At 41.0% G+C, this 25,689-nt stretch overlaps 1 protein-coding gene across 4 annotated transcripts in view; it reads right to left on the bottom strand.

Annotated features, from left to right (window-relative positions):
* The window catches only part of ULK4 (unc-51 like kinase 4), a 583,089-nt gene that overhangs the window by 499,152 nt on the left and 58,248 nt on the right, over positions 1-25,689 (bottom strand). For all 4 annotated transcript variants that reach the window (XM_045436431.1, XM_045436432.1, XM_045436433.1 and 1 more), the window contains one exon: positions 23,111-23,189. In XM_045436431.1, coding sequence (XP_045292387.1) covers positions 23,111-23,189 — 79 coding nt within the window. The remainder of the gene's footprint in view (positions 1-23,110; positions 23,190-25,689) is intronic.

The following is a 25,689-nucleotide window of genomic DNA, read 5'->3' as shown; positions in this document are numbered from 1 at the left end:
CTCCCAAATGTTGTTCCAGAAATGGCATCCACCCCACCCCCCTTCTTCTCTTTGGACCAAGAAGTAAGGGCAACTCCACTACTCCTAACCCTGGATAAGGGCACTATCGCCTTTGTAAACGAACCATCAGATAATTATCCCAATTTGAGTATACCATGTGTTCGGAACCATGAATGATAGAATTCCCTTTGAAAGCCCCACTTTCCAATTTTTCCCGCAGTTGTTTCTGAAACCAATTAACATTGGAAATGACAGTGCCCCTGACCCCTACTCTTGGGCGCATTCATCTTTTCCTTCTTGAAAAAAAAAAATCACACCAACATCATACACTTAGACTGACCAACGAGTAAGCTGTCACGTTTCATTTTGAGTAATAGCCTCTGAAGCCTTCACAAACTATTCATTTTATAATTCTGAGTTCATTTTACCCAAATTAAAATTTAAAAAAAAAAAAGGAACTGGGGGCACGTGGGTGGCTCAGTCGTTTAAGTGTCTGATTTTGGCTCAGGTCGTGATCTAGCGGTCTGTGAGTTGGAGCCCCGTGTCGGGCTCTGTGCTGACAGCTCGGAGCCTGGAGCCTGCTTCGGATTCTGGGTCTCGCTCGCTCTCTCCGCCCCTCCCCTGCTCATGCTCTCTATCAAAAATAAATAAAACGTTAAAAAAAAAATTTTAAAAAAACAAAGGAACTGTTGGAATTGCCAAGGACAGTGGATTCACACGTCATCTCGGTATGTGAAGATTAGCCCCTGAATTCCGCTTCTTGGCTACTCACCAAGCGACAATGGTCGCCAACGGCAACTGTGCAGCAGTGGCTAAGAGAGGGTGGTACAAAGTTAAGACACTGGCAGTCTGCAGAGACCTCAATCTAGAATCTGCCTTCAACGATGAAGAAAGCCATGCTGCTCTAACAAGGTACTGCAGCCAGGACTCTGAGCAGCTCCCCTAGAAAGAGACGCATATCCTACATTTCCACCCTTCTCTGCCTCCCCCTGGCAACCACAACCAGACCTGACCAACAGGGAGAGAGAAGCCAGTCCAGACAGGAAAAACAAAGGCAAACACATATTCCAGGTACTGCCACACTGTCCTGCTAGACCCTTTCTTCTGTGTCTAATGAAGGAGCGACTGGGGGCGGGGGGTGGGGGGTGGGGTTAGGTGACACATGATACACCTACGTATCTTTATCGAGGATTAAATGACATTTTTATTTGGGATCAGCAGAACACAACCACACCAGCTATGTAAATGTTTTCTGAAGAAACCAAGTTAGGGGCACCGGGGTGGCTCAGTCAGTTAAGCATCTGACTCTTGATTCTGGCTCAGGTCATGATCTCACAGTTTGTGGGTTCGAGTCCCCCATCAGGCTCTGCACTGACCGCAAGGAGCCTGCTTGGGAATCTTGCTGGCTCTCTCTGCCCCTCCCCCACCCGCATTCTCCCCCTCTAACTAAACACCAATTTTTTAAAGAAACAAAGGTACCATCGTACTTCATTAATATTGAGTCTTTTAGGGCCTGGAATATTTAAAAGCTATGGCACAAAGAACATAACCTCAATACTGTGGTTTTGAGCTTGCTATATACATATCTACTATTATTCACTTGTTACTGTGTTCTTAATAGTCGGCCCACCAACACTCCTCAAATAGTAGAAATACAAAGGAAGCTCATTTTAAACTGCAGTTTTCTGCCTCAGGGATCAGCTCTGATTAGTTCTGTTTTGTGCAATTCTCTCCATCACCACTTCTCTTTCCAGGTTTCTTTCATCTAATAGAAAATTAAATGTGATGCTCTGCTAGGTTCCCAAGAATTACTAAATTACATCACATTCAAATATAGAAGCCTCACAACTGCTGCTCAAAAAACATTATAACAAAGGTATGTGCATGGCCCAGGTAAAATGAGCATAAAGACTGCAGCAGAAAACACAGAAGCTAAAAATTATTCTGTAAGACGTCAGGTAAGAAATTAAATGAATTCTACCATTATAAGAAATTAGGAAACATGCCTTTTAAGAATCCTTTGATGCGAGAGATTTAATTTGTATGCAAAAGTGACTCAAACACGGCAATTCCCCCAAATGATCCGTACTTCTGCATCATGGCTTACTACAACAAATCCAAAATGTTTCACTTCATTCTACACAAAGACCTGAATACTATTCAACCGTTGCTTTATTATTTTCAAAAAATTTCTCTCGTGCTGTCCAACAAGTAACAGAAAAACAAGTTTGTTTTGCAGGAGGTACAAGGGCAGAGTCACTGAAACTAACAACGTGGGGGATTAGGATTGATAACAGGCTCAGCTCAGGGCTACAAACAAGCCAGAAATGGTTTCACAGTATCTGATGTAAAAGATGGCATCTCTCAGCCCCTCAACACAAAAACTCCTGAGGAGACTACATCCAGGCTAGAGTGGCGTACAAAGCACTGTGACATTATGTAACTGTTACAAAAGGCTGGGGGGGGGGGGGGGGGCGTATAAACCCAACAAGGTACAAGTCTTTTTTTCAGGAAAAGATCTAGCACCATTTTTACAAATCGCCATCAGCCAGAAGATCCTGCTCAAATGTAGGTTTCAGAAAGCAAAGTATTACCAGAAACATGGCTAGTTTTTGAGAAGTTCTTCCCACAGGCTACATTTTAGCAAGTGCTTTGTCTTGAGTTGCAACACACGGGCAACACACGACACTGTTGTCAACGGAGTCCTGATGATGGGCCAAATTTAAATAGCCCCTTTCCAAAGAGAGAAATCATTTTCTCTGAGATTCTGGTTGAAAACCTAGCTCTCTTTTTATGGTTCCTGTTGCCCTGTCAAACAGCAAAGGTAATAACGAGCCTAACTCAAAGTGTATTTGGAGGTCAGACAAGGCTGATGTCCTTCTCACTCCTGGTAACGTTCCCAAACCTTCCATCGTGACAAAGGACCCACAATTCAGTCCTGCATCATCATATTACACTAGGCTCCCTGGTGCCCTGGGCTACGGACTCCCCAGTCCCTCCTCTTCGCCACTGAGGACGCTGGCTCCTTGCTCCTCCCCTTCCTTCCCACCTGTCCTCCTGTCCACATCTTCATCCAAGCGGACATCCACACCCAGCACCCTGACCACACGGTTCCTTGGCCTCATCACTCAGCTCCTCGGTCTGTTCCTCCACCCCAGCTCAGCCGCTCACCACACAGTCCCACCCCAGACCCTGAGTACACCTGCGGTACTTCTCAAATACAAATACTCTCTAATCTCCACTCCCACCTTTTTAAGATCCTTTTTCAAAGCCCTTCCACAATAGTTGTTAAAACTCGACCGTACCATCCATGCCAATGAACACGCTCACTTCTCACGGACTTGCTTTCCTACAAGGACTGGGCTCTGGGGCCTAAAACTCAACACCATGGGGCCTTATGTGAAAGGGTTTACAAGTGGCCTCGCGCCCTCCGATGGACTCAACCACTCCTGTGACTGAAAACCAACTGCCTTCTGGAGAGTATCCTACAACTAGGCGGATTGGTTCCCTTCACCTTAAGTTCTTTACAACAAGCTTGGTCTACGGAACCCTATTTTCTTTTCCTAGTGAGCCAGCTTTCCCATTCAGGAAGAGGACAGCTTCATAGCTTCTCCTCTACTTCAAATACGCTGGACACCCACTCCCCTTTCTGATGCTGACCTTGACGTACTTCCATTGCCAGAAGCCAGTAGATGAAGACCCTGCATGTTTTCACCACCAAATCATACCCCCCTACCCCGCTCCACCTACCGTTATTAATTCTCTCTTCCTCGTTATAGTGGATACAGTGCCCCTTCTCTGACCTAAGGCCCATCACCCTACTCAGTCATTCCCTCCCACCCATGTGAAGGATTATATGCTTTCAGCTAGCCCCTCACTAGCCTTTATCTTCAATGCCCCCTCTGGAGTCAGTCTCTTCACTGGCATTGACATGTGCCTCGTCCTCACAGGTAAACTGCTTTATCTAGATACATACCTACCACTTACTCACCTCTGGTTTTCTACACAATCGTTCCCAACCATTACGTGCTTCTTACCACACAAACGATACTTACGAAAGGTCACTAATAACCATCCCTCTGGCCACGTCCAAGAGAAAGGTCTGTTTTCAACTTAACCTAAATCTGAGAAGCAATAAAAAGGACGAGCATTTTCTCATTGGCACATGGTTGTCCCTTCCCTTCTACTGAAGCAACCATCCTGAGCTTCTTTTTGCTTCACCATGGTTCCTTCGTAGGCTCCATTAGGACTTCCTCTTTAATACCCTTTGTCCTTTATAAAGCTCCACGAGGACAGGGACAATGTCTTTTTTGTTTATCGTTCTGTCTCCAGAACTTTGCCCAAAGAAAGTGCTCGTTGAGTAACTGATGATGAGAGGCCAAAAATAAATAAATAAATAAACAAACAAACAAACAAACCTTGATCCATACCTAATATCCCATACAAAATTAACTCAAAACACATCATAGGCCCAAATAGAAAATCCAAAACTTAAGCTTCCCTCTCAGCGCAGCCAGCAGCATGTCGGTCTCATAAAATCCCAAACTGCAAATATTTACAAAGAAACACAGGAAAAATGTTTTGTGGTCTTGGGAAAGACAAAGTTTTTTGTTTTTGGTTTGTTTTTGTTTTTTTTTTTACGTTAGATAGGAAAAGCGTGATCTGTAACAGAAGAAAGCTGAAACTTAATCAAAATTGACTTTTGGATTACAATATAAAGAGAAGAAACTGACAAGCCACAGACTGGAAGAAAACACGGAATATATAAAGCACTCTCAGATACAGACATTTAGATATACAGACAGCTAAATATTGAGAGCTGGTAAATGGATGGACGATACACGAAGACAGATAACTCAGTAACAGACGGCTCAGTGACAAGAAAACAACTTTAAGGAACTCTGGAGATGACGATTTGCCCAAAATGGATTGCTCTATACCCATCCGGTGTCACCTCTTTCAACCACATGCTTCCCAACTGCAAAGTGGCTCGGATCATCACTAGTCACACCTACGTGAGGACACCTCTACCATGCTGTTGTCACTCATGCTACGTTGCCTGTCTCGTATTTTCTCATAAGGCTAAATTAACTTGATGTTGAATAAAAATCAGGGTAAATATAAATATATATTAATGCACACACCATTACATATGTACATCCTGCTATACATACAGGGACTGAATTCACCAGAAGTCATCTAAGCCCAGAGTTTTGGAGGGAAGGTTTTCAACAATGTATTAACAGACATAGGGCTCTCCAAATTTCTCTTTCTGATTAGGGCAATCCCAGAAAGTTGTGTCATTCAGGCAACTTGCCCATTTCATTTCAACTGCAAGTATGCAGACCTAAAGTCATTCAGATTATTCCCTTAAGACCTTTTAAAGGAATTTGGATTTATGCTGCTCTCTCCCTTTTAGTTCTGACATTGGTAACTTCTATCTTCTCTGTTTTTTAATCAATCTGACTAGAAGTTCAGTAAGTTCAAGTTACTGAAGTATGAACAACCGGTTTCACTGGTTTTTATCTATTACTACTTCCCTGATTCAATGATTCCGGCTCTTATTTTTAGTATACCTTTATTGTCATTGCATTGGGTTTAAGTTGCTCCCCTCTTTCTAGCTCCTCCTATTGGAACTTAAAAGTTACCTTCTAATATGGTGGTTCTCTATAGCCCCTGAACCAGCAGCATCAAAAATCACCCAGGAACTTTATTAGAAATGCGGATTACATGCCCCACTCCAGACCTACTGAATGAGAAATGATGGGGGGGGGGGGGGCGGGGAGAGCCAACAATCTGCACCTTAACAAACCTCCCAGGTAATTCCGACGCACACTAGAGTCTTTGGAACTCCCGTTGTAATAGGGGCGTTTCACGCTATGGCTATTTCCCTCTTGATTCCACGTTAAATTCCCCCCAAGTTTTTGATGTATCAGGTGTCCATTATCATTCACTTTACAGTATTATTTAAATCCTCTTGAGCGTTCTTTATTGGCACATGAGTTGCTTAGAAGTGTTTTATTTCCAAACATTTGGGGGATTTTCCAGATTTCCTCCCGTTATCTATTTCTAACTTCATTTCCCTGTAGTCATTTAGTCTAAATTTTAATTAACATCATTAATCCAATTTATTTTAATCCTTTGTTAAGATACAGTTTTTTGTGTCTGAAAATGTCACCTTAGGGAACATTCAGTGTGTACTTCAGGTGAATGTGTTTTACAGTTGTTGGAATTAGTGTTCTATAAATGTCAAACTAGTTCATTCTCATCTGTATCATTCAAATCTTACATGTTCTTTCTGACTCCTTGTTTAAAACCTATCCAACCATCCGAACGGATTTGCCTACTTTTACTTGTAGTTCTAGCAAAGTTTTCTTTATCTATTTTAAAGCACTATTGACACATACAGATTAAGGACTGTTCATACTTCCTAACGAATTGAAACTTTCATTATAAAATACTCAGCCTCATCTCTGATAATGCTCCCTTAATGTCTACTTGGTTATTAATATACCCACACAAGTTTTCTTGTTATTAGTGTTTCCATGGTATATCCTTTTTGCATGTTTTTTAGCTTATCTTTCTCTTTAAAGTAGGTCTCATTTAAAGTGTACATAGCTAGGTTTCTCTCCTTTATCCAGTAGGACCATCTATCCCCTTTTGAATAGACTTAAGCCACGAACACGGACTGTAATTACTAATGTGGGGAGGTTTAAATCCATCATCTTGCTATATGGCTTTCCCTTTGTCCCATTTGCTCTTTCTTCCTCTCTTCCTACTTTGCTGACTTATTTTGAATTGAGCATTCATTTAGTATTCTATTTAATCCCTTCTATTGACTATTTAGCTATAGCTATTTAATTTTTTACTAGATACTCTGCAGATTATAAGAGCACCTGTAAATTATCACAATTCACTTTAAATCAACATTATATTTCATACACAATGTAACACAAATATGTTTATGCTACACGTGAAATATAAAATGAGACAGAAGAAATACTTGGCAAGATAATTGTCGCAATTTTTCCAAAATTCATCATAGGTATCAGCTCACAGTGCCAAGAATCTTGTTAAACCTGGCCCAAGAGATACCTACAAAGACGACACTAGGTAGATGCTACTCAAACTGCTGAAAATATCAAAACTAAAGAGACAATCTTGAAAGCGATTAGAGAAGTACTATATGTTACACACTGGGAAACAAGGACATGAAAGAATGCAGACTTCTTATCAGAAACCATCCACGCCATAAGACACTAAAACGGTATTTTTAAAGTGTTGAAAGAAAAAAAAAAGTGCTATCTCAGAATTCTGTCATCTATGAAAACACTCTCAAAAATAAAGAAGAGGGGCGCCTGGGTGGCACAGTCGGTTAAGCGTCCGACTTCAGCCAGGTCACGATCTCGCGGTCCGTGAGTTCGAGCCCCGCGTCGGGCTCTGGGCTGATGGCTCAGAGCCTGGAACCTGTTTCCGATTCTGTGTCTCCCTCTCTCACTGCCCCTCCCCCGTTCATGCTCTGTCTTTCTCTGTCCCAAAAATAAATAAACGTTGAAAAAAAAAAAATTAAAAAAAAAAAAAAAGAAGAAATAAAGAGAAAATGGGTAAATTCATCTCCAGACGGAATTTAACATGAAATGTTAAAGTAGATCTTTCAGGTTAAAGGGAAAGAGGCCTAGATACAAACCTGGGTTTTTCTAGGATATTTTAGGAATATCTTAGAAATATCTTAGAAAACATACTTTTTCTTAATCAGAGACTCACAGGGAGCCACAAGAGTCGTACAGAGAGATCCCGTATTCTCTTCCTCCAGTTTCCCACAACGGTAACATCTTGCACAGTCACACTACAATATCAACAACCAAAACTGTGGCATTGGTACAGCACGTATGTAGAGCTCCGCATCATTTTATCACATGCGTAGATTCACGCAATCACAACAGAACTATTCCATGATCACCAAGACCTCCCTCGTGCTATCCCTTTGCAGTGAAACTCCCCCTCTTCTCTCAGTATCCCTACGCCCTAGCAACCACTCGTCTGTTTTCCAGCTCTGTAATCTTGTAATTTCAAGAATAATATATTAACACAGTCTCTCACTCAGCACAACACCCCTGGAACCCACCCAAACTACTGTGCATATCAATAGTCCCTTCCTCTTTACTGTTAAGTAATATTCCACGGTAAGGATTGTGCCAAGGTTTATATGACTCACAAATTGAAGGATGTGCCAGTATTTTCAGGTTTGGGCTATTATAAATAAAGCTGGCATGAATCGCCAAATACAGACTTTTATATGAACGGAAGATTTCATTTCTCTGAAATAGAGCCCAGGAGCAAAACTGCTGAGTCATCTGGTAAACGTAGGTTTCGTTTTTTAGAACACTGCCCAAATGTCTTTTACGCTCCCACCAGCAGTGGACAAAGGTCCAGTTCGCAGCATCTTTGCCAGCACTTGGTACTGTCGTTATTTATTAAATCGTTTTACTACACGTGAAGACGCAGTCTTAGTTTGCATTTCTATAACGAGTAACAATGCTAAATACTTTTTCATGTACTTATTTCCCAGGCATATATCCTCTTTGGTGAAATCTCTCTCACGTCTATTGGCCATTTTCTAATTTTTTTATTCATTTGTCTGTTTACCATTGAGTTTTGAGAGTTCTTTACTATTGTAAACATGAGCTCTTTGTCAGACATGTCGTTTGCAAACATTTTCTCCCATGTGTAGTTTGTCTTTTCATCATCTTAACAGGGCCTCTGCCACAGCAAAGTTTCTCACTTTGATGAAATCCAATCTGCTGGGTTTTTTTGTTTTGTTTTGTGGGCTTTTTGGGGGGTGGGGGTGCAGGAGGCGCTTTTATGGATCATGCTTCCGGTGTCAAGTCTAAGAAATCTCTGAGCGTCATGAAGAGCTTCTCCTCTGAACCCTGTGGATAATCTTATTTTCTTGCAAAGAGTGTGGAGTTTTGTTGTCAAGCAGTTAAAATACCAGTCAATCACCTCAATCCTACAATGGCTTGGTTTTCCTTTAGTCCTGAGGCATAGTTCTTAGACCTCAAGGGCAGCCCTTCTGGAATTTCAGTGGAAAGCCCCAAGTGTTTATCAAGTCCCTCTTAACTTGGTTGGACCTGACCCCACAGCCTACCTCCCCAGCACTGGGCAACTGCTGAAATTTCTGCTCAACTCCTCAACCTGCCAGCTGCTGCTTTCTGCCTGGTTCCATGCAGTATCATTCAGCTCCGGCACAGCTTCCGAGTTGGCCAAGGACTGCAGAGGAACTGGCACACACACTTTGTGGGTCTTCTCTTGAAAGATTTCCCCCCTACTCTTTTTCTACTCTGTCCCGCAATGACAAATGCCAGCCTCGGTTCCTCGGCCCAGCAAAACTGTCGTGTTCTACCTGAACTCTGCTTCCCTGCATGAACTCGACCTCCTGCAGGGAAGAAGCCAACTAAAAGTACATCTCCCATAGCCTGCTTCCCTCCTTTGAATGGTGTGTCCTCACCAGCTTCCACAGAATGGCTTTCATATTCTGTCCAGATTCATCCAACCCAGGTCTGATCTTTATGTTAATTTTTCATTTTGGAAGAATTACACATTTACACCCCAAACATGATGAAACTCCGGGAACTGGTTCCAAATTTATATGGAAGACACTTTCTCCTTTTCTAGAATTGAAGATAAAAATCAACAAACTTGTTATCTCTCTGTTTGGATAGATGGGTTGCTCTTCCCCACCCACTTCTAAATGCCCCGTTCACTAGTAGGGGTAGCTCATCTAGGGTCCTATCTCCAACTAATTGCTTCAGGAGAGGTTCAGGAGAACCTCAGGCTGCATCTTCTATCCTTAAATTGTACCAAAACTCAAAACCTGACAGGAATAACCCACCAACGCGATTATAAACAGTCTTAATGTCTTAGTATTTCAGATTTCAGTTTTCCCTGTTTCTGACTTTTGAGAGTTTCCCTTATTTTCTTGTGCATTCGGCTATTTTAAAATCTCTTTGTTAAAGACTTTATCCCCGCATTTCTAGTTGTTTGTTTGTTTTTTGGGTGTTTTGTTTTGCTACTGAAGTACTTTCAGGTTATCTAAGTAGCTAAACTGTGATGATTAGAAGGCCAGATGTTATTTTTACAATGAGAAAAAAATAGTAAATGTTACACGGAAAAGGTGGGGAAAAACGATTTTGTGTATGTACGTAAAATACACCTAAAAATACAGCCCAAAAGTGCAACAAGTATCCTTTGTTCTTCAAAGAAGTTTTAAGTTGAATAACTAGGATTGTGGGAAATTAGGACCATGACAGAACAGACTGTGCATCGTTGTGCAGCAAGAAAATGCTCCAGGACTCAAGCCACCAGGGACAGCAGAGGAAGTGGTGCGATCATCTACGCTTCACTCTGAACAAGGGCTCCAAGTCAACACTCTATACCACAACCTCTAAAATACACGTGGGATCTGTCTCTAAATACAGTTCATCGCATCCTGTGCTTAGAGTTCCAAAAGCACACATTGTTCAGAGAGAACTAAGTAAGTTAAATAATGCTTCCAATCACCATATATCCACTGCTTAATATAAAATTTAATTGTAAAACCAATTCAGTAGAAGGGTGAATATCACAGTGTTGATAATCTTAAGTCAAGAATTCTTGGGAGGTATCATTCTGTTGAGCAATGAAATCACAAAATGTGATTATCCTACAAAAAAAAAAAAAAAAAAAGACATAAAAAACAAAATACAGGAGCCTGGCTGGCTCAGTCAGTGGAGCATGAGACTCTTGACCTTGGAGTTATATGTTCGAGCCCCACGTTGGGTGTACAGATTACTTAAAAATAAAATCTTAAAAAATAAGTAAATAAATTTTGAAAATTAGATTCATTTCAAAGTAATGACAATAATAGTGTTGCATAGCATACTGAACTTAGTAAATTAATCTGTTGAAAAGAAAAAGAAAATAGCAATCAATGACAGCTAATACATTAACCCATCATAAACTAAAATTGTGCATTTCATTTTAGAAAAAGGTTAAAACAGTTATAACCCATATAATTTATTTCTTACTGTATATTTAACATGGCAGTTAAAGTGACGCTGCAAAGGAAAAAGATGCACCCCAGAATGCATAGATTTGGCCTCACCTCTTTAATCAAGTGATCAAAGTGTAACTAATTGTGGACACCTGACACTATCTGCTTCCTGGTATGATGAAATCTGAAACACCCAACATCACCTATGATAAATTTTTACCCAAAAACAAAGTTTAATCTGAATCTAATCAAGCCTCTTAACCTAACTTACAGTTTATAGGAAATTTAGGGACTAGATGACCCAGAAAAAACAGACAGACGAATCCAGAATGTAGAACATTCTACAAGACAAGTAGCTTGGATTCTTCAAGAAATCAAAGCCATGGGGGATAAAAACGGGATGACAAATTCGTAAAAAATATTAGCACACCCTCCCTCCCTTAAAACCAACAGCGGATTGTAAAAACAAAAACTCCACAAGCCAAGTGGAGTTTCATCTAAAAACACAAAGGTGGTTTAATTTTAGGAATGCCAATAATTCCTGTTAATAGAGACAGAAAAACTATGCCATCACCTCTATAGATGTCCTATAATCAAATTCAACACTCATTCACACTAAAAATAAAAACCTGGTAGAGCCTTATTTAACGAGATTTTATACGAAAACCAAGTATTAATGAGAATACAGAACACTAGAAATTCTTTCATTTTCGTTTTATACAACTTTTTAAGAAAATCATTTAGACTATCCTCTAATGTTGAACATATGCATACCCTATGACAAGCAATTCTAACTCCTAGGTTTACCCAACATAAAGTTCACACAAGTAGATCAAAATGAGTGTCCAAGAATTACTTATAACAGCCAAATATGGAAAACTACCCAAAGGTCCACCTCCAGTGGTGTGATATATCCATTTGAAGAAAATGAACTACAGGTTCCTAAAACAAGGATTCCCCAAACATGATATGGAACAAAAAAAGCTAGATACCAAAGAGTACATGTCATATGATATACTTTAAATATAATTCAAAAGCAGGCAAAATAATCGTAGTATTAGATATTATGATAGTAATCACCCATAGAACAAAGGGAGAGACTAATGATTGGTAAAGGGTGTAAGGAATCGCTTGTTGTGCTGGTAATGTTCTATTTCTTAACCCAGTCCGAGTTTCCTGGGTTTTCATTTTGTGACAATTTACTGAGCATGATATATACGTTTTGTACATATTTCTGTATATCTGTAACTCTTCAATTAAATAAAAAGCATTATAATTTTTAAACCAAGCAAGCAAGCACAAAGTAATCCCTAAATCCCTAATCCCTAAATATGTAACACAAATTGAAAACAATATATGATTATATATCATGTCGGTAACAAAGAATTATTTCAGTCAACCTGAAACTCAGTATTTTAGCTGTATACATCATCCAGTGAATTATATCCCAAGGACCAAAACGAAAAACAAAACCAAACAAAATGCTACAAAAATACTTTAAACTGTACTTCACATTTTTATTGTTAGCAACAATATTGGATTGGTATTGTTTTTAAACTATTCTAAACCATAGGTTGAAGCAGATAATTATGTTAATGTCATTAGCAGCCAAGATTTTCAGCTTATAAGAAAAATAAAAATTTTAAAGAGGTAAAAACTCAAATTTAAATTGGAAATTGGAAAGATCAGTATGAATGGACTTATTTTTCGTTTTAGGAAATAGTATTTCCTAATTCTAACCCTTGGAAAGTTCCAGAAGAAATGATAATCCAGGTAGCAAAGAGCACTCATACCCAGACTTTGTTCTCTAAGTACCATTTCCAACCAAAATTAAACAAAGTTCCTTAGAAAACTGATGTCAAAACTAGGGCTTAGTTATTCCCAAACTAAGCCTGTGAAATCTTGTTGACAGAATGCAGGCAAGTTATCAGAGATAGTAGAGTCATGTTGAAAAGTAAGAAGCAAACTCAAAAGGGTTCCCATTGGACTTACTACAATTAAAGCATCAAAAAGACTAGTAATGCTAAAGACTGAAATACATAAACATACATATACTAATCCACAGTTCTTAATAATACAAAGAAAATCTCATTGGCCACATCAAGATTACCAATGCACCAACTCAATGTTCTGAAAAATAGTCTATAAAGGAAACAATCACTTATCCTGCCTTTGCTAAACAAACTAGATTTTAGGATAATAATGTAGTTGATATGGGCAAGTTCTCCTCTAAGAAAAACTCCCGACTGTAAGTAAGTGAAAATCATCATTTTTGCAACCCTAAAGGACTAAGGCGTTTAAACAATGATCAATGGATGCTAAGAACTATGAAGTAAAAGAGAGATGGGCAACCCTGCAACAAGGCTGACAAAACCTGTAACCAGTGAGCAATCCTAACATCACCAACGATGAGGCAACCAGACATTGCCTGCCTCTCCCTGTGAGGCAACAGGAAATACACAGAACCAAGTGTGAGGAATTCCAATCGCCCTCTCATAAAACTGAACTTGAATCTAATCAAGGCTATACATCAAAAATGGCAGTTCACAGGAAATGCAGGTGATTAAGGATTATGTTAAATGACACCAAAAAGGTGGAATAAGATTTCCACCATTCCAGCTTTGGCTAAAACAAATGACGATTTGCCTTTAGTGGATGATAGTAAAAAAAAAAAAAAAAAAAAAAAAAAAAAAAAAAAAAAACAATAGGGAAATGTTTGAAATTAAGACTTAAGAGTCTACATTATCTAAATGCAAGGCAAGACCCTATTTCAACCCTCGACCAATGAAAAGTTACAAAATGAATGTAGGAGATCATCAAGAAAATCTGGAGAGTGGCTCTGATCCCATGGCTCCCTGGGAGTAACTAGTGTGGCTGCAGGAGACAAAGGAGGGCCTGTCCTCTAGGCACCACGAAACTCAGGGCACCACCAGCACAAGGTTCCACCCCCAAAGGCCAGGACACCTCTACTCAGCAGCCCCCACTCACAGCAAGGAGCAATTAATGTGGGATTGAGCAGAAGCCCCAGAGCCCAAAAGATGGCCCATAACCACTATAAACCTCATTGCTGATAACCTGTCCCTGTGCATGAAGAACCTTAATGGTCCTAGACCTGATTTGGTGCACGTTCCAAACTCACTCTGTAATCAAACCCTCTAGTTGGACTCAGATAAAGGAAACTGGATTCCTATGTATAATGACAGATTTAAAATTAGACAATGACAATGATACCTATGATTACACTGTCCAGGAAATGACGTTCGATGAAAACTCTGTAGGTAAATGGAATGCCTCCATAATCCCATTACAAGCTAAACCAAATGCAGAGGAATGTTTTCTGTTCCTATCCACATGTAAACCACAGCCATTCAAGACGGACATGTGCTGATGCCTACAAACCAAAGAGTAACCATGACGTCCACATTGTCCCTGACCTGTGGGTTCTGGGATCCACATTCCGGCTTTCTTAGTAATACCGGGTTATTCATTCTCTGTGGTAATAAGATATACAAAGGTTTCCATCCAAATGGTCTGGACACTGTATGTTAGGATGTCCTGAAGCTAAAATGACTAAACAGGAATCCCTGGATGCTAGCCAGATCTAAGCTATGATCATTTGTACATCAAGTGAGTCCTCACAGGCGAGCGTCCATAAGCTTTCAAATCCCATTATTCAAAAAAGCTCTGGTTTCTATACATTTGTCAGAATGCTCTTCCTTCAACAAGGAGTTAATGAATTAGAAAAAAAAATCACTTATTAGTTTTTCTGCAATTACTGGAAAAAGGTTCCAACGATACCCTAAACGCTCTTCAAGCAGTACACGCTGAAATAAATGGTTTATCTCCAACGGTACACCAAAATGGGACAGTCCTTGAGGCCCTGACTGCCCAACAAGGAGCTGCATGTCCTGTAGTTGGTGAAATATTGTTTCCATTGTTGACAAATCAGGAATTGTAACCCAAAATCTAAAGGAGCCTAAAGAGCAGATAAAATTTTTCATCAAGTAAGTGACACCTCTCCCACAGACCCATTTTGTCGATTAAGCCTTGGCTCCTAGGAATCCCCGCTCTGGGGGATTTTTCAGTCCTTGGCTACTGTTCTCCTTACAACCATCAGATCAACCTCCCTAGTGGGTTGCATGCTCTCCAGGGTTTCAAATGCCTATTGACAGCCACATGCGCACCAAATGGCATCCTTAAGCATCAGGACACGGGAGAACATCAACAACAACCACAGAAGCGATGAAGACGGAGACGACGTGGCTTTCCAGCCTGACAACTCCTAACAGAAAACAGCGAATGCGGGACTCTCTGGCCTGCTGAGAGCACGACAAAAAAGAGGGAATCGTTAAAATCCAACACGGAGACCAGACTTGACAATTTCCTGAGCAGACAAAACCAGTCAGTCATATAAGCAAAGCTTCATTTAACTCATCTTGCAAAACCAGCAAGGATGACCTCACCTCGGTCGCTTCTTGCGTATTCGTCGGGGTATCAGAGGTGAAACATAAACAGTCCCCCAAGGTGATAGGAGGATAGCCACTAACCAACTCCCTTTAAGAAGACCCTAATGTTATCACCAAGCACTTTAAAGAATCCACGCACACTGCCTTCCCAGTATAAAAGCTGCTTTACAAGAGCATACCTCTGAGCCTCATTCCGTGTTTTGAGTGTTCCCAGTTCACAAACTTAGTATGTGCACAATAAAATTTTACTAATCACTACTTCAAAAAAAAAAAAAAAGAGAAAAAAGAGAACAATCTGAATATTGACTGGATACTAGATGTCTCTGACTTCTGCTCAGGTCATGATCTTGCAGTTTGTGACTTCGAGCCCCATGTGGGGCTCTGTGCTGACAGCTCAGAGCCTGGAGCCTGCTTCAGATTCTGTCTCTCTCTCTCTGCCCCTCCTCCACTCACACTCTGTCTCTCTCTCTCTCTCTCTGCCCCTCCTCCACCCTCTCTCTCTCTCTCTCTCTCTCTCTCTCTCTGCCCCTCCTCCACTCACACTCTCTCTCTCTCTTTCTGCCCCTTCTCCATTCACACTGTCTCTCTCCCCTTCGGAAATAAATAAACATTAAAAAAAAAATTTTTTTTTAAAAACACTTGATTTGGTTGGGTGTGATACTGGTATTATAATATTTTTTAAAATCCTTTTCTGTTAGATATATATACTGAAATACTTATGAGTTAAATATGATACCTGGGATTTTTTTTTTAAAGAAACATGACCATAAAGGGGAGGGGAAGGAGAGAAGAGACAGATGACAAACAACACTGGCCAAGTGCTGATAATTATCGGAAGTGAGCGGTAAATCCTTATGCTAGTCTCTCTACTTTGATGTATGCTCAAAGTTTCCACTATAAAAATGTTTGATGAAGGGGTCAAACTAGAAAGGCGGTTAACTTTCCTTCCAGTTCTAAATTTCAGGGTTCTATATTCAACTTTTTCTGTAACATATCCGCTGCATGCTTAAGACTAAATTTATGCACAATACCAGGAATATTTCCTGAAAAACATTACACATAAGCAGCACAATGGTTACGGGGCAGTAAGCGTGTCATCTAGAAGGAGAGGCTTAAGAAGTTGCCCGTCTCTGGAGAAAAGAAAAAGAATGGAATAAACGCTTCTAAATACACACAAGAGACCACGACCAGCTCTTCTCTGTAGCCATCGGTGAAAGCGCGAGACGAAAGAGACTTCCGTTATACCACAAGGATAGTAAAGCAGCTATTTCTCCGTATCTTCCCTCTAACCAATGACACTGCCATACTTCCCTACCATTCTTTCAAGGACTTGTTAAATCCTCCAGCGCTGACTCGGTGCCTCAGACACTCGTTGCTCTGCTGGCCAGGCACTGCAGAATACTAGGTTATAAAATGAGGTTCTATACTTTCTAAATGCCTAGGAGATCTTCAACCACAATTCTTTTTGGGGGGGGGCAGGGGGGGGTCCACCAGTAGTAAACCTACTAGCCAAAATTTTATTCGTGAAACCAGGAACACCCACAACCGTGAGTGTTACAGAAACCTGGTCTCAAGAGTCCTGAAGCTAAGCTTCACCGATGGGCTCCACGGGGCTCTCAAATCCCCTGGAATGACTGCACTTTCCTGGAGAGGCTGCCATGGCATTCACCTCAAACAGCAATAATCACTAATGGAATAAAACCACACGCCCTGCAGCAAGAACCCGAAAAAACAGGGAAAGATGAAACACCGTGTTGCATACCCGTTAAGCCAGCTTCTTGAGGCTAAGAGATAAACTCTTAAACTTCTGAAACTTGGTTTCTAGTGTTCGAGTGCCCTCTAGTGGCTGCTTCAATTGTGACAACCAACGGCTCAGCAGGAACGAATACAGAATGACAAAGTGTAAGAAGTAACAGCATACAGGAGTACCTGGCACAATTCCAAGGTACTCTGTGCACTTCTCATTATCCAGAAGAACTTAGCTCACAACATAATATGCATAATTAGGAAGTTTCCCAGATATATCATGACCCACGAGTACGTTTTTTTAGTAAGTATAATCTTCCCCAAGGTCCATTTCAAATTAACATCAGCAGCCCCCAGAAAAGAACGGTACACCAAGGAAAGATGCGAGAACCTCAGGAATTAACACCCATCCCCTCCCGTCAATGGAGGCAGCATCAAGAAGGCAATGGTATCTGATAAGGGACGGCCACCAGGAGTCGGGGGACACAAGGTATCCGGTCCCTGAAGAGAGACACGCTGGCCAACGAACACCCTGAGTCCGCACAGAGACCAGTTCAAGAACCGCCCGATCCGACGGTCTCGGTGACAGCACCGACGGCAACTGCCAGCAGGGACAGGCCACGGGCCTGGGGCCAGGGTGTGAGCTGAGCACATCGCCCAGGGTGACTGACAGGTCCCTGGTCGCCGCAGAGGCCTTCTGCCCAGACGGACGGGAATTCCTACGGCAGAACATACTTCCTGGAATCATGGCCACCTGGAGCCCCGCGCACAAAGATGCCAGCTGGGCGTGGGCAACCTCTCAGCACTAGCCTTGGCCTCCAGCCGGTCTTCCCAGACTCTGCCCCAAGGCACCCCCTCACCTGCACACCTTCCGTGACGGCTACCTACACACACACCTCTCCTTCAGGGTGTCCACAACGAAGGGGGAACTGATCCTCTAAACAAGAACCTTCTCACCCTCAGGACGTTTCTGAGTCTACAGATCGGTCTTTCCCAGAAAACATCCTACTGATATCTAGGACAACTGTCTATGCCTAGGAGATTCATTCAGGCTTGCCGCCCAATGCTGTGGCTCACTATTCACGCTATTTAGTATTCCGCTCTGTGAGGGTGACACGCTTTGTTCTACTGTTGACAGACACGGGAGTTATTTCAAATTTAGGGCTACTACAAATCATGCCGGTCATACACATTCTCGTGTGTCATTTGGTACCCTGGGTGACAAAGGAGGAGATGCTGGCTTACAGAGGAAAGATGTGCTCAATTTTTTGCTGTTGTTGTTTTTTTAATCTTTATTTTTGAGAGAGAGTGACAGAGAACAAGGGAAGGGAAGAGAGAGGAGGAGACACAGAATCCCAAGCAGGCTCCAGGCTCTGAACTACCGGCACAGAACTCAATGTGGGGCTCAAACCCACGGGCTGTGAGATCATGACCTGAGCCGAAGTGAGACGCTTGACCGACTGAGCCACCCAGGTGCCCTGAGATGTACTCAGTTCTTGAAGATGATCACCCAGCAGTCTTCCAGAGTGGCTGTGCCCATTTACATCCCCACCAGCAGCACAGAAGCCTTCCTTCTGCTCAGTATTTTCACCAACATTTAGGACTGAGGCTTTTTAATTTTTGCCAGTCTGGTGACTGTCTTGATATTTCACGTTGGTTTTGACTTGCAATTCTCTGATGCCTCAGTATTTCGAAATCTCAAAAGACAGCACATATCCAGATTGAGATCATTTTTTTTTTAACAGCATCTACCACTATGAACCTAGTCCATCCAAGTCACCATCACCATCTGAACTACTGCACAGCACAGGCTCTTAAAGTGCTTTCTCTGATTCGACCTTGCCCCTGTCCTTGTAAAGACAGAGTGATTCTCTTCAGATACAAGCTACATGGAGGCTCTCTGCTCATATCCTCCAGTGGCTTCCCATCTCATTCGGAATCAAGTCCCAAATCGGAGCAGGGCTTATGACAAGGCTTGGGACGACCTCGCCCCTGGCGACTTCACTAACCCCATCTCCTGCCAGGCGTCTTCCTCTTGCTCAGTTCCAGCTACATCACCTCCGTGCTGTTCCTCGAAACATGCCAACCGCTCCTCTGATCTCCAGCCCTTTGCACGTGCGGCTCACCCAGCCGAGGGACGTGCTCCCTCAAACCCTTCAGGTCTCTTCCTGGATGTTCCTACCCCAGGCTTTCTCTGGCCAACCCATCTAAAATAGTGCCACCATCACCTCATCCTTCCCAGACCCCACTATCCTCCTTTAGCTTTTCCGCTGCATCTAATAGCACCTAAACTAGATATCTGCTCTCTCTCCTCACACTAGAACATACACTCCATCGAAACAGATTTTTATTTCTCTTGCTCAGCACTATACCCTGGCACCTAGACTATACTTTGTTCACAGACACCAACAAATATTTGTTAAACAAGGAATAAAAGAGTATCAATACAAGGAAAAAAAGAGTATCAGGGACGCCTGGGTGGCTCAGTCGGTTAAGCGTCTGACTCTTGGTTTCAGCTTAGGTCACGATCTCATAACTCTTTAGATCGAGTCCTGTGCTGGGCAGTGTGCTGGCAGTGAGGAGCCTGCTTGGGATTCTCTCGCCCTCTCTGTCCTTCCCCACTCATGCTCTCTCTCTAAAATAAATAAATACAAAATAGTATTTATATGGTAAATATTTATAGTTAAAATAAATCAATACAAAATAAATAGAAAATAGTAGCTGAATTTCTTCCGGAAGAAGAACGTGCCTGGAATAATGGTCTCCCTGCACATAACACACTACCACACCCGTAGCAGACACCCAATAAATGTTCAAATAGTAAAAGAACAATGAATTTGCCTTTTTCTTTCCTATTCCCTTCTCCTCTACCCTTCCAGATCTTCTAAAGCAATGTAGAATTTACTTCCATACCACTATTCATTTTTTAACATTATATATATATATTCTTTCTGAAGAATCCGTTCTTTCCAGGTCACACGTCACAACATTAACAGCTACTATTTGGACTTAGATGCTAATGGAGTCACTGTCTATATTTGCTGCTTCTTTCTGTTACCTTAAGATTTGTTTACAGACAGCTGCTCAAGCAGCTTGCTCGAGTACAATTTTTTTAGAAATGTGGGTGAAATTAAGATGGAGTCTCTGAATTTCTGAAAAAGTCTTTTGTCCTCAAAAATCAAACAGGATGGCTGTACAGAGAAATTTAAGGTCACACGATCCCATAAGTGTTGTTCTTTTTCTACCACTTTCTTAGTGTTGGTCTAATTCCACGGCGATCTTCGGCTGAAATAGTGGTACAAATAAATTATATGCAAGTCTAATTCGCTTTTGTTTATAACCTGAGTTTTGGTTTTCTTTTACTCTTTATAATTACAAATTTCACCAGGATAGGACTAATTATGGGTCTTTTTTCAGCATCTTGCCTGACATTTGGTGAAACCTTTCATCTAAAGATTGAGTCTTTTTTCAGCTCAGGGTGAAATTTTCTTCTATTATTTCTTTCATGAATGTTTGCTTTGATCTCTTCTTCTGGTAATCCCATTATGTTTATCTTTGACAAGTGCTGTCCAACAGGAATACAATTCAAGCCACAAAGGGGATTTAAAATTTTCTAGGAGCCACATCAAAAAAGAAAAAAGTGAAATTAACTGTAATAATTTATCCATCCAAATGTATCCAAAAATATTATCTGCATAAAGATACATTATCAGAAATAACCAAATAATATTTTTATCCAAATAACATTCAGTGATTTGAAAATGTAGCCTGTAAAAAAATGTACAAGTAAGATGCTTTTTTCTTTTTTCATATGGAGTCTTCAAAATCTGGTATGTGTTCTCTACTTGAAGTTCATCTCAATTCAGATTACCTTTTTTTTTTAATTTTTTTTAATGTTTATTTATTTTTGAGAGAGAGAGAGGTGTGAGTGTGTGTGTGTGTGTGTGTGTGTGTGTGTGTGTGTCAACAGTAAGAGCAGGAGAGGCAGAGAGAAAGGGAGACACAGAATCTGAAGCAGGCTCCAGGCTCTGAGCTGTCCGCGCAGAGCCTGATATGGGGCTTGAACCCACAAACCGTGAGATCATGACCTAAGCTGAAGTCAGACACCGGTTTTAACCAACTGAGCCACCCTGGTGCCCCCAGACCACCTGCTTTTCAAAGGCTAGTGCCTGCCATACTGGACAGACCAGATCTCCAGAACTATCTTTCATGCTTTAAGTTCGTAATTTTTAACCTTTCTTTTTTTCTTCTGAATCCTAAGAGAATTCTTCCAGGTGATCTTCAGAGTTTGTTTATTTCTGAGAGAGAAACAGAGCAAGTGGAGGAGGGGCAGAGAGAAAGGGAGAGCAAGAGAATCCTAAACAGGCTCTGCACTGTCAGCGAGGAGCCTGACACAGGGCTCAAACTCACAAACCATAAGATCATGACCTGAGCCAAAACCAAGAGTTGGACACTTCACTGACTGAGCCACCCAGGCGCCTCCCTGATCTTCAAATCCACTCACTCAACTTCTAAGATACTCATCCTACTTATTACAGCACCTATATGACAGTCATATTTTATACCTTCAGGGCTCACTCTTCATGGCACACTGCTCCTGAGCACTGACTGCCAATTTTGATTACCCAGTCCTCTAGAATGTCACGAACAGGTCTTAGAATTTTTCTTTAACTTCCCTTTCAACTCCTACAGCCACTCTATTTCATTGGAAACCCTTGTTCTGAGTCATGAGAAGCCACCCTCCAACTTTTGAGCTACTAAGCCTCTGTGATGAGTGATATTGCCCTAGCTGCTGGGTATTTTAGATTAAAAGTCTAGTTTATTCCTCTCTGATAACCAAGTTAGGTACCATCAGGGGTCACACTGGTCCCAGAAAACAAGAAAAAGGGTTAGACTTAGTGCCATTTCCTTTAGTAGCTCAGAGATCTCACAATTTGCAGAAAATGGGGATGGAACTGAAGCAAAGGAAATCCAGTGACCTTAAATGAACTGTCCGTTCGTATCTACTCAGAAGAGGGCTAACTGGGATGCCATCCCAGCAACTGGCTGAGGTACCAGACAGCACAGTTACAGAACATTTTTCATCGCTACAGGAAGTTCTATTGGACAATACTTGGCTCAACAATTCCTCTTCAAGTCTCAAATACCATACCACCAGGTTCTGGCTCTACAAGATCCCCTCTCTTTCACACTTTCTCTTTCCTTCAGGAGTTCTTAACCTTGCCCCTAAAAGCCTTGGTTCTTTTCACCTATTTCAACCCTTGACATTCCCCAATCCAAGGGGAAACGGACACTCAAAAAGGCAGTGCAACAGATTTCACTTAGTGGGACTCGAATTTACTGATTGACTAAGAGATGCTTCCTAGGATCAGTACTCGAAAGGAATGGTATATACACTTCAAAATATCTTCTAAGCATGCACGTCCATTAAATACTGGGGTCACAGTCAGAAACAACTGACAACTGATGAGGATGAAAATACTAACTTCAGGGTAAAAAGGAGTTTAATCTGAATTACGAGCTGTGCTTCACTAGGAAATAAATTAGGTATAATAAGATGTTAGAGAGACTACAAGGAAACTAGCGATGAAATTAACCTTCTCCAAAAATTACTGAAATAATAATGAAGAGAGCCTATAAGCATTTTAACTCTGCCAATCACCTTTAATAACAGAACAGGTTGCAAATGTGTGGCTGTGTTTAAGCCTAAGAGCCTACTGAGCCTCTTTTACAAATGCCACAACTCCACAAAGAAAAACTTACGTGAAGGTCAACGCAAGTTGCGTGTTCTAAATCACAAAATCAGGAACGATTTTTTTTTTTTTTTTTTACCATTCATAACATTTCAGTAATAAAAGAGAATTACCTCAGTAACAGGTGTATTTTCCTGGAGCTCAGTTGTGTGTGAGGCCAGTAAACCAATCACCCGAGCAACCTTGGCCCGTCTGTAAATGGAGAAAAATAAGGTCTGAGGAGAACTAGGAAACCAAGTAACATCACACAATTATGAGCATTAACATAAAATAAAAATGGGATGTGCTGGGGTAGGCATGTACTCTCTCATGAGTATGGCCCCAAGAGACGCACGCTCACGTACAGGAGACATGAACAGCAATGCCCTCTGCAGAACCGGTTGTGATGGGACTAAAGCTGAACAAGTCGTGCTTTAATAGAAAATGCAAAATAAGAATTCTGAAAGGCCTTAACCAGATAGGAGAAGGAAAATGTAATTAACCGTTTTATTTCTGAGTAGAGCAGTATTTGGCTGAAGGTTATGTTCTACTTGTTAGGCCAATGATTGTATACATAAGAGATAAAATATCAGAACAGTTAAACATTTATATATCCACTTCTACAGTAACTTTTATAATCATGGATCATATATTGTCCCAAAAACTACTAGTTTTAGTGAAGTTTGTTTCATTATCCAACAGAAAATAAGGTTGATAAATTATTAAATATCATTTTCAGGTGGAAAATTTTATTTCATGGAGAAAATTAGTCATAAGATTTTTTTAATTCGGAAAAAATGGTTGAATGTGTGAATTGATAAGAACCGTGTTCTTTTTCTTTTTTTTTTTTTTTTTTGAGAACCATATTATTGATGCTTTTGCACATTCTCTGGGCTAATCAGTGTTCCTGTCAGCCAGAGAACCTCTGCTTTTCTGGTTCTTAAGCTACACAGGACCCATGGAGGGAAACAAATCACACTGAGAGAAGAACCATAGGAAAGTGTTTATGTTGCCAGAACTCTAACATACAGACATAATTCTAACGGATTTCAACACTTGTTGAATTAGCCATTCACATGTCTTAACCATATACAAACTGAAAAAGTCCTAGGTTATTTGTATGATTAGTATTCTGCCTCTAAATAAAAACAGTATATTGTTTTTTAAATTTTAATTCCTTAGTCAACGTTATGGAAGTTTCAGGTATACAATAGTGACTCAACAATTCCATAAATCACCCAGTGCCCATCATGACAAGTGCACTCCTTAATCCCCATCCACAATCTCACCCATCTCCCACCCTACTCCCCACGCAACTAACCATCAATTTGTTCTCTACAGTTTAAGAGTCTGTTTCCTGGTTTGTCTTTTTTCTTTGCTCATTTGTTTCTTAAAATTCCACATGTAAGTGAAATCATATGATATTTACCTTTCTCTGGCTTATTTCCCTAGCATTATACTCCAGCTCCATCCATGCTGTTGCAAATGGCAAGATTTCATTCTTTTTATGGCTAATATGCCATTGTGAATATATGCCACATCTTTTTTACCCATTCACCTATGTATGCACACTTGGGCTGCGTCCATAATTCAGCTATTGCAAATAATGCTGCTGTGAACATAGGGGTGCGCGTATCCCTCTGAATTAGTGTTATTCTTTGCATAAATACCCACTAGTGTGATTACTGGATCGTGGGGTAGTCCTATTTTTAATTTTTGAGGAACCTCCATACTGTTTTCCACAGTGGCTGCACCAGTTTGCATTCCCAACGGTGTACAGGGCTTCCTTTTTCTCCACATCCTCGTCAATACCTGTTGTTTCTTGTGTTTTTTATTTTAAGCCATTCTGATAGGTGTGAGTTGATATCTCATAGTTTTGATTTGCATTTCCCTGATGATGAATGATGTTGAGCATCTTTTCATAGGTCTGTTGGCCACGTGGATGTCTTCTCTGGAGCAATGTCCGTTCATGTCTTCTGCCCACAAATAATTGGATTATTTGTTTTCTGGGTGTTGAGTTGTAGAAGTTCTTTATATATTTTGGATACTGATCCTGATATGTCATTTGCAAATATCTTCTATCCATTCCACAGGTTGCCTTTTATTTTGATGTAGTCCCAACAGTTTATTTTTGCTTCTGTTTCCCTTGCCTCAGGAGACAGATCTGGAAAAATGATGCTTTCCCCGACGTCAGAGACATCACTGCCTGTGCGCTCTTCTAGGATTTTGATGGTTTCGGTTCTCACATTTAGACCATTCACCCATTTTGAATTTATTTTTGTGTATGGTGTAAGAAAGTGGTCCAGTTTCATTCTTTTCCAACAGCTATCCGGTTTTCCCAACACCATGTGTTGAGGAGATTGTCTTAAAAAAAATTATACTTTAGGGGCGCCTGGGTGGCGCAGTCGGTTAAGCGTCCGACTTCAGCCAGGTCACGATCTCACGGTCCGTGAGTTCGAGCCCCGCGTCGGGCTCTGGGCTGATGGCTCAGAGCCTGGAGCCTGTTTCCGATTCTGTGTCTCCCTCTCTCTCTGCCCCTCCCCCGTTCATGCTCTGTCTCTCTCTGTCCCCCCAAAAATAAATAAACGTTGAAAAAAAAAATTTTTTTTTTTAAATTATACTTTAAAAGTGATCAATTTGGAAAAAAAAAAAAAAAAAAAAAGACTGGTAGGACATTGGACCAGAAGTTACAAGGAAAAGCATCTAGTCAGTG

Source organism: Leopardus geoffroyi, chromosome C2 (assembly GCF_018350155.1).
Source record: "Leopardus geoffroyi isolate Oge1 chromosome C2, O.geoffroyi_Oge1_pat1.0, whole genome shotgun sequence".
Classification (NCBI taxonomy): Eukaryota; Metazoa; Chordata; class Mammalia; order Carnivora; family Felidae; genus Leopardus; species Leopardus geoffroyi.
The sequence above is the reverse complement of the archived record's forward strand: the minus strand, read 5'-3'. Positions and strand labels throughout refer to the sequence as shown.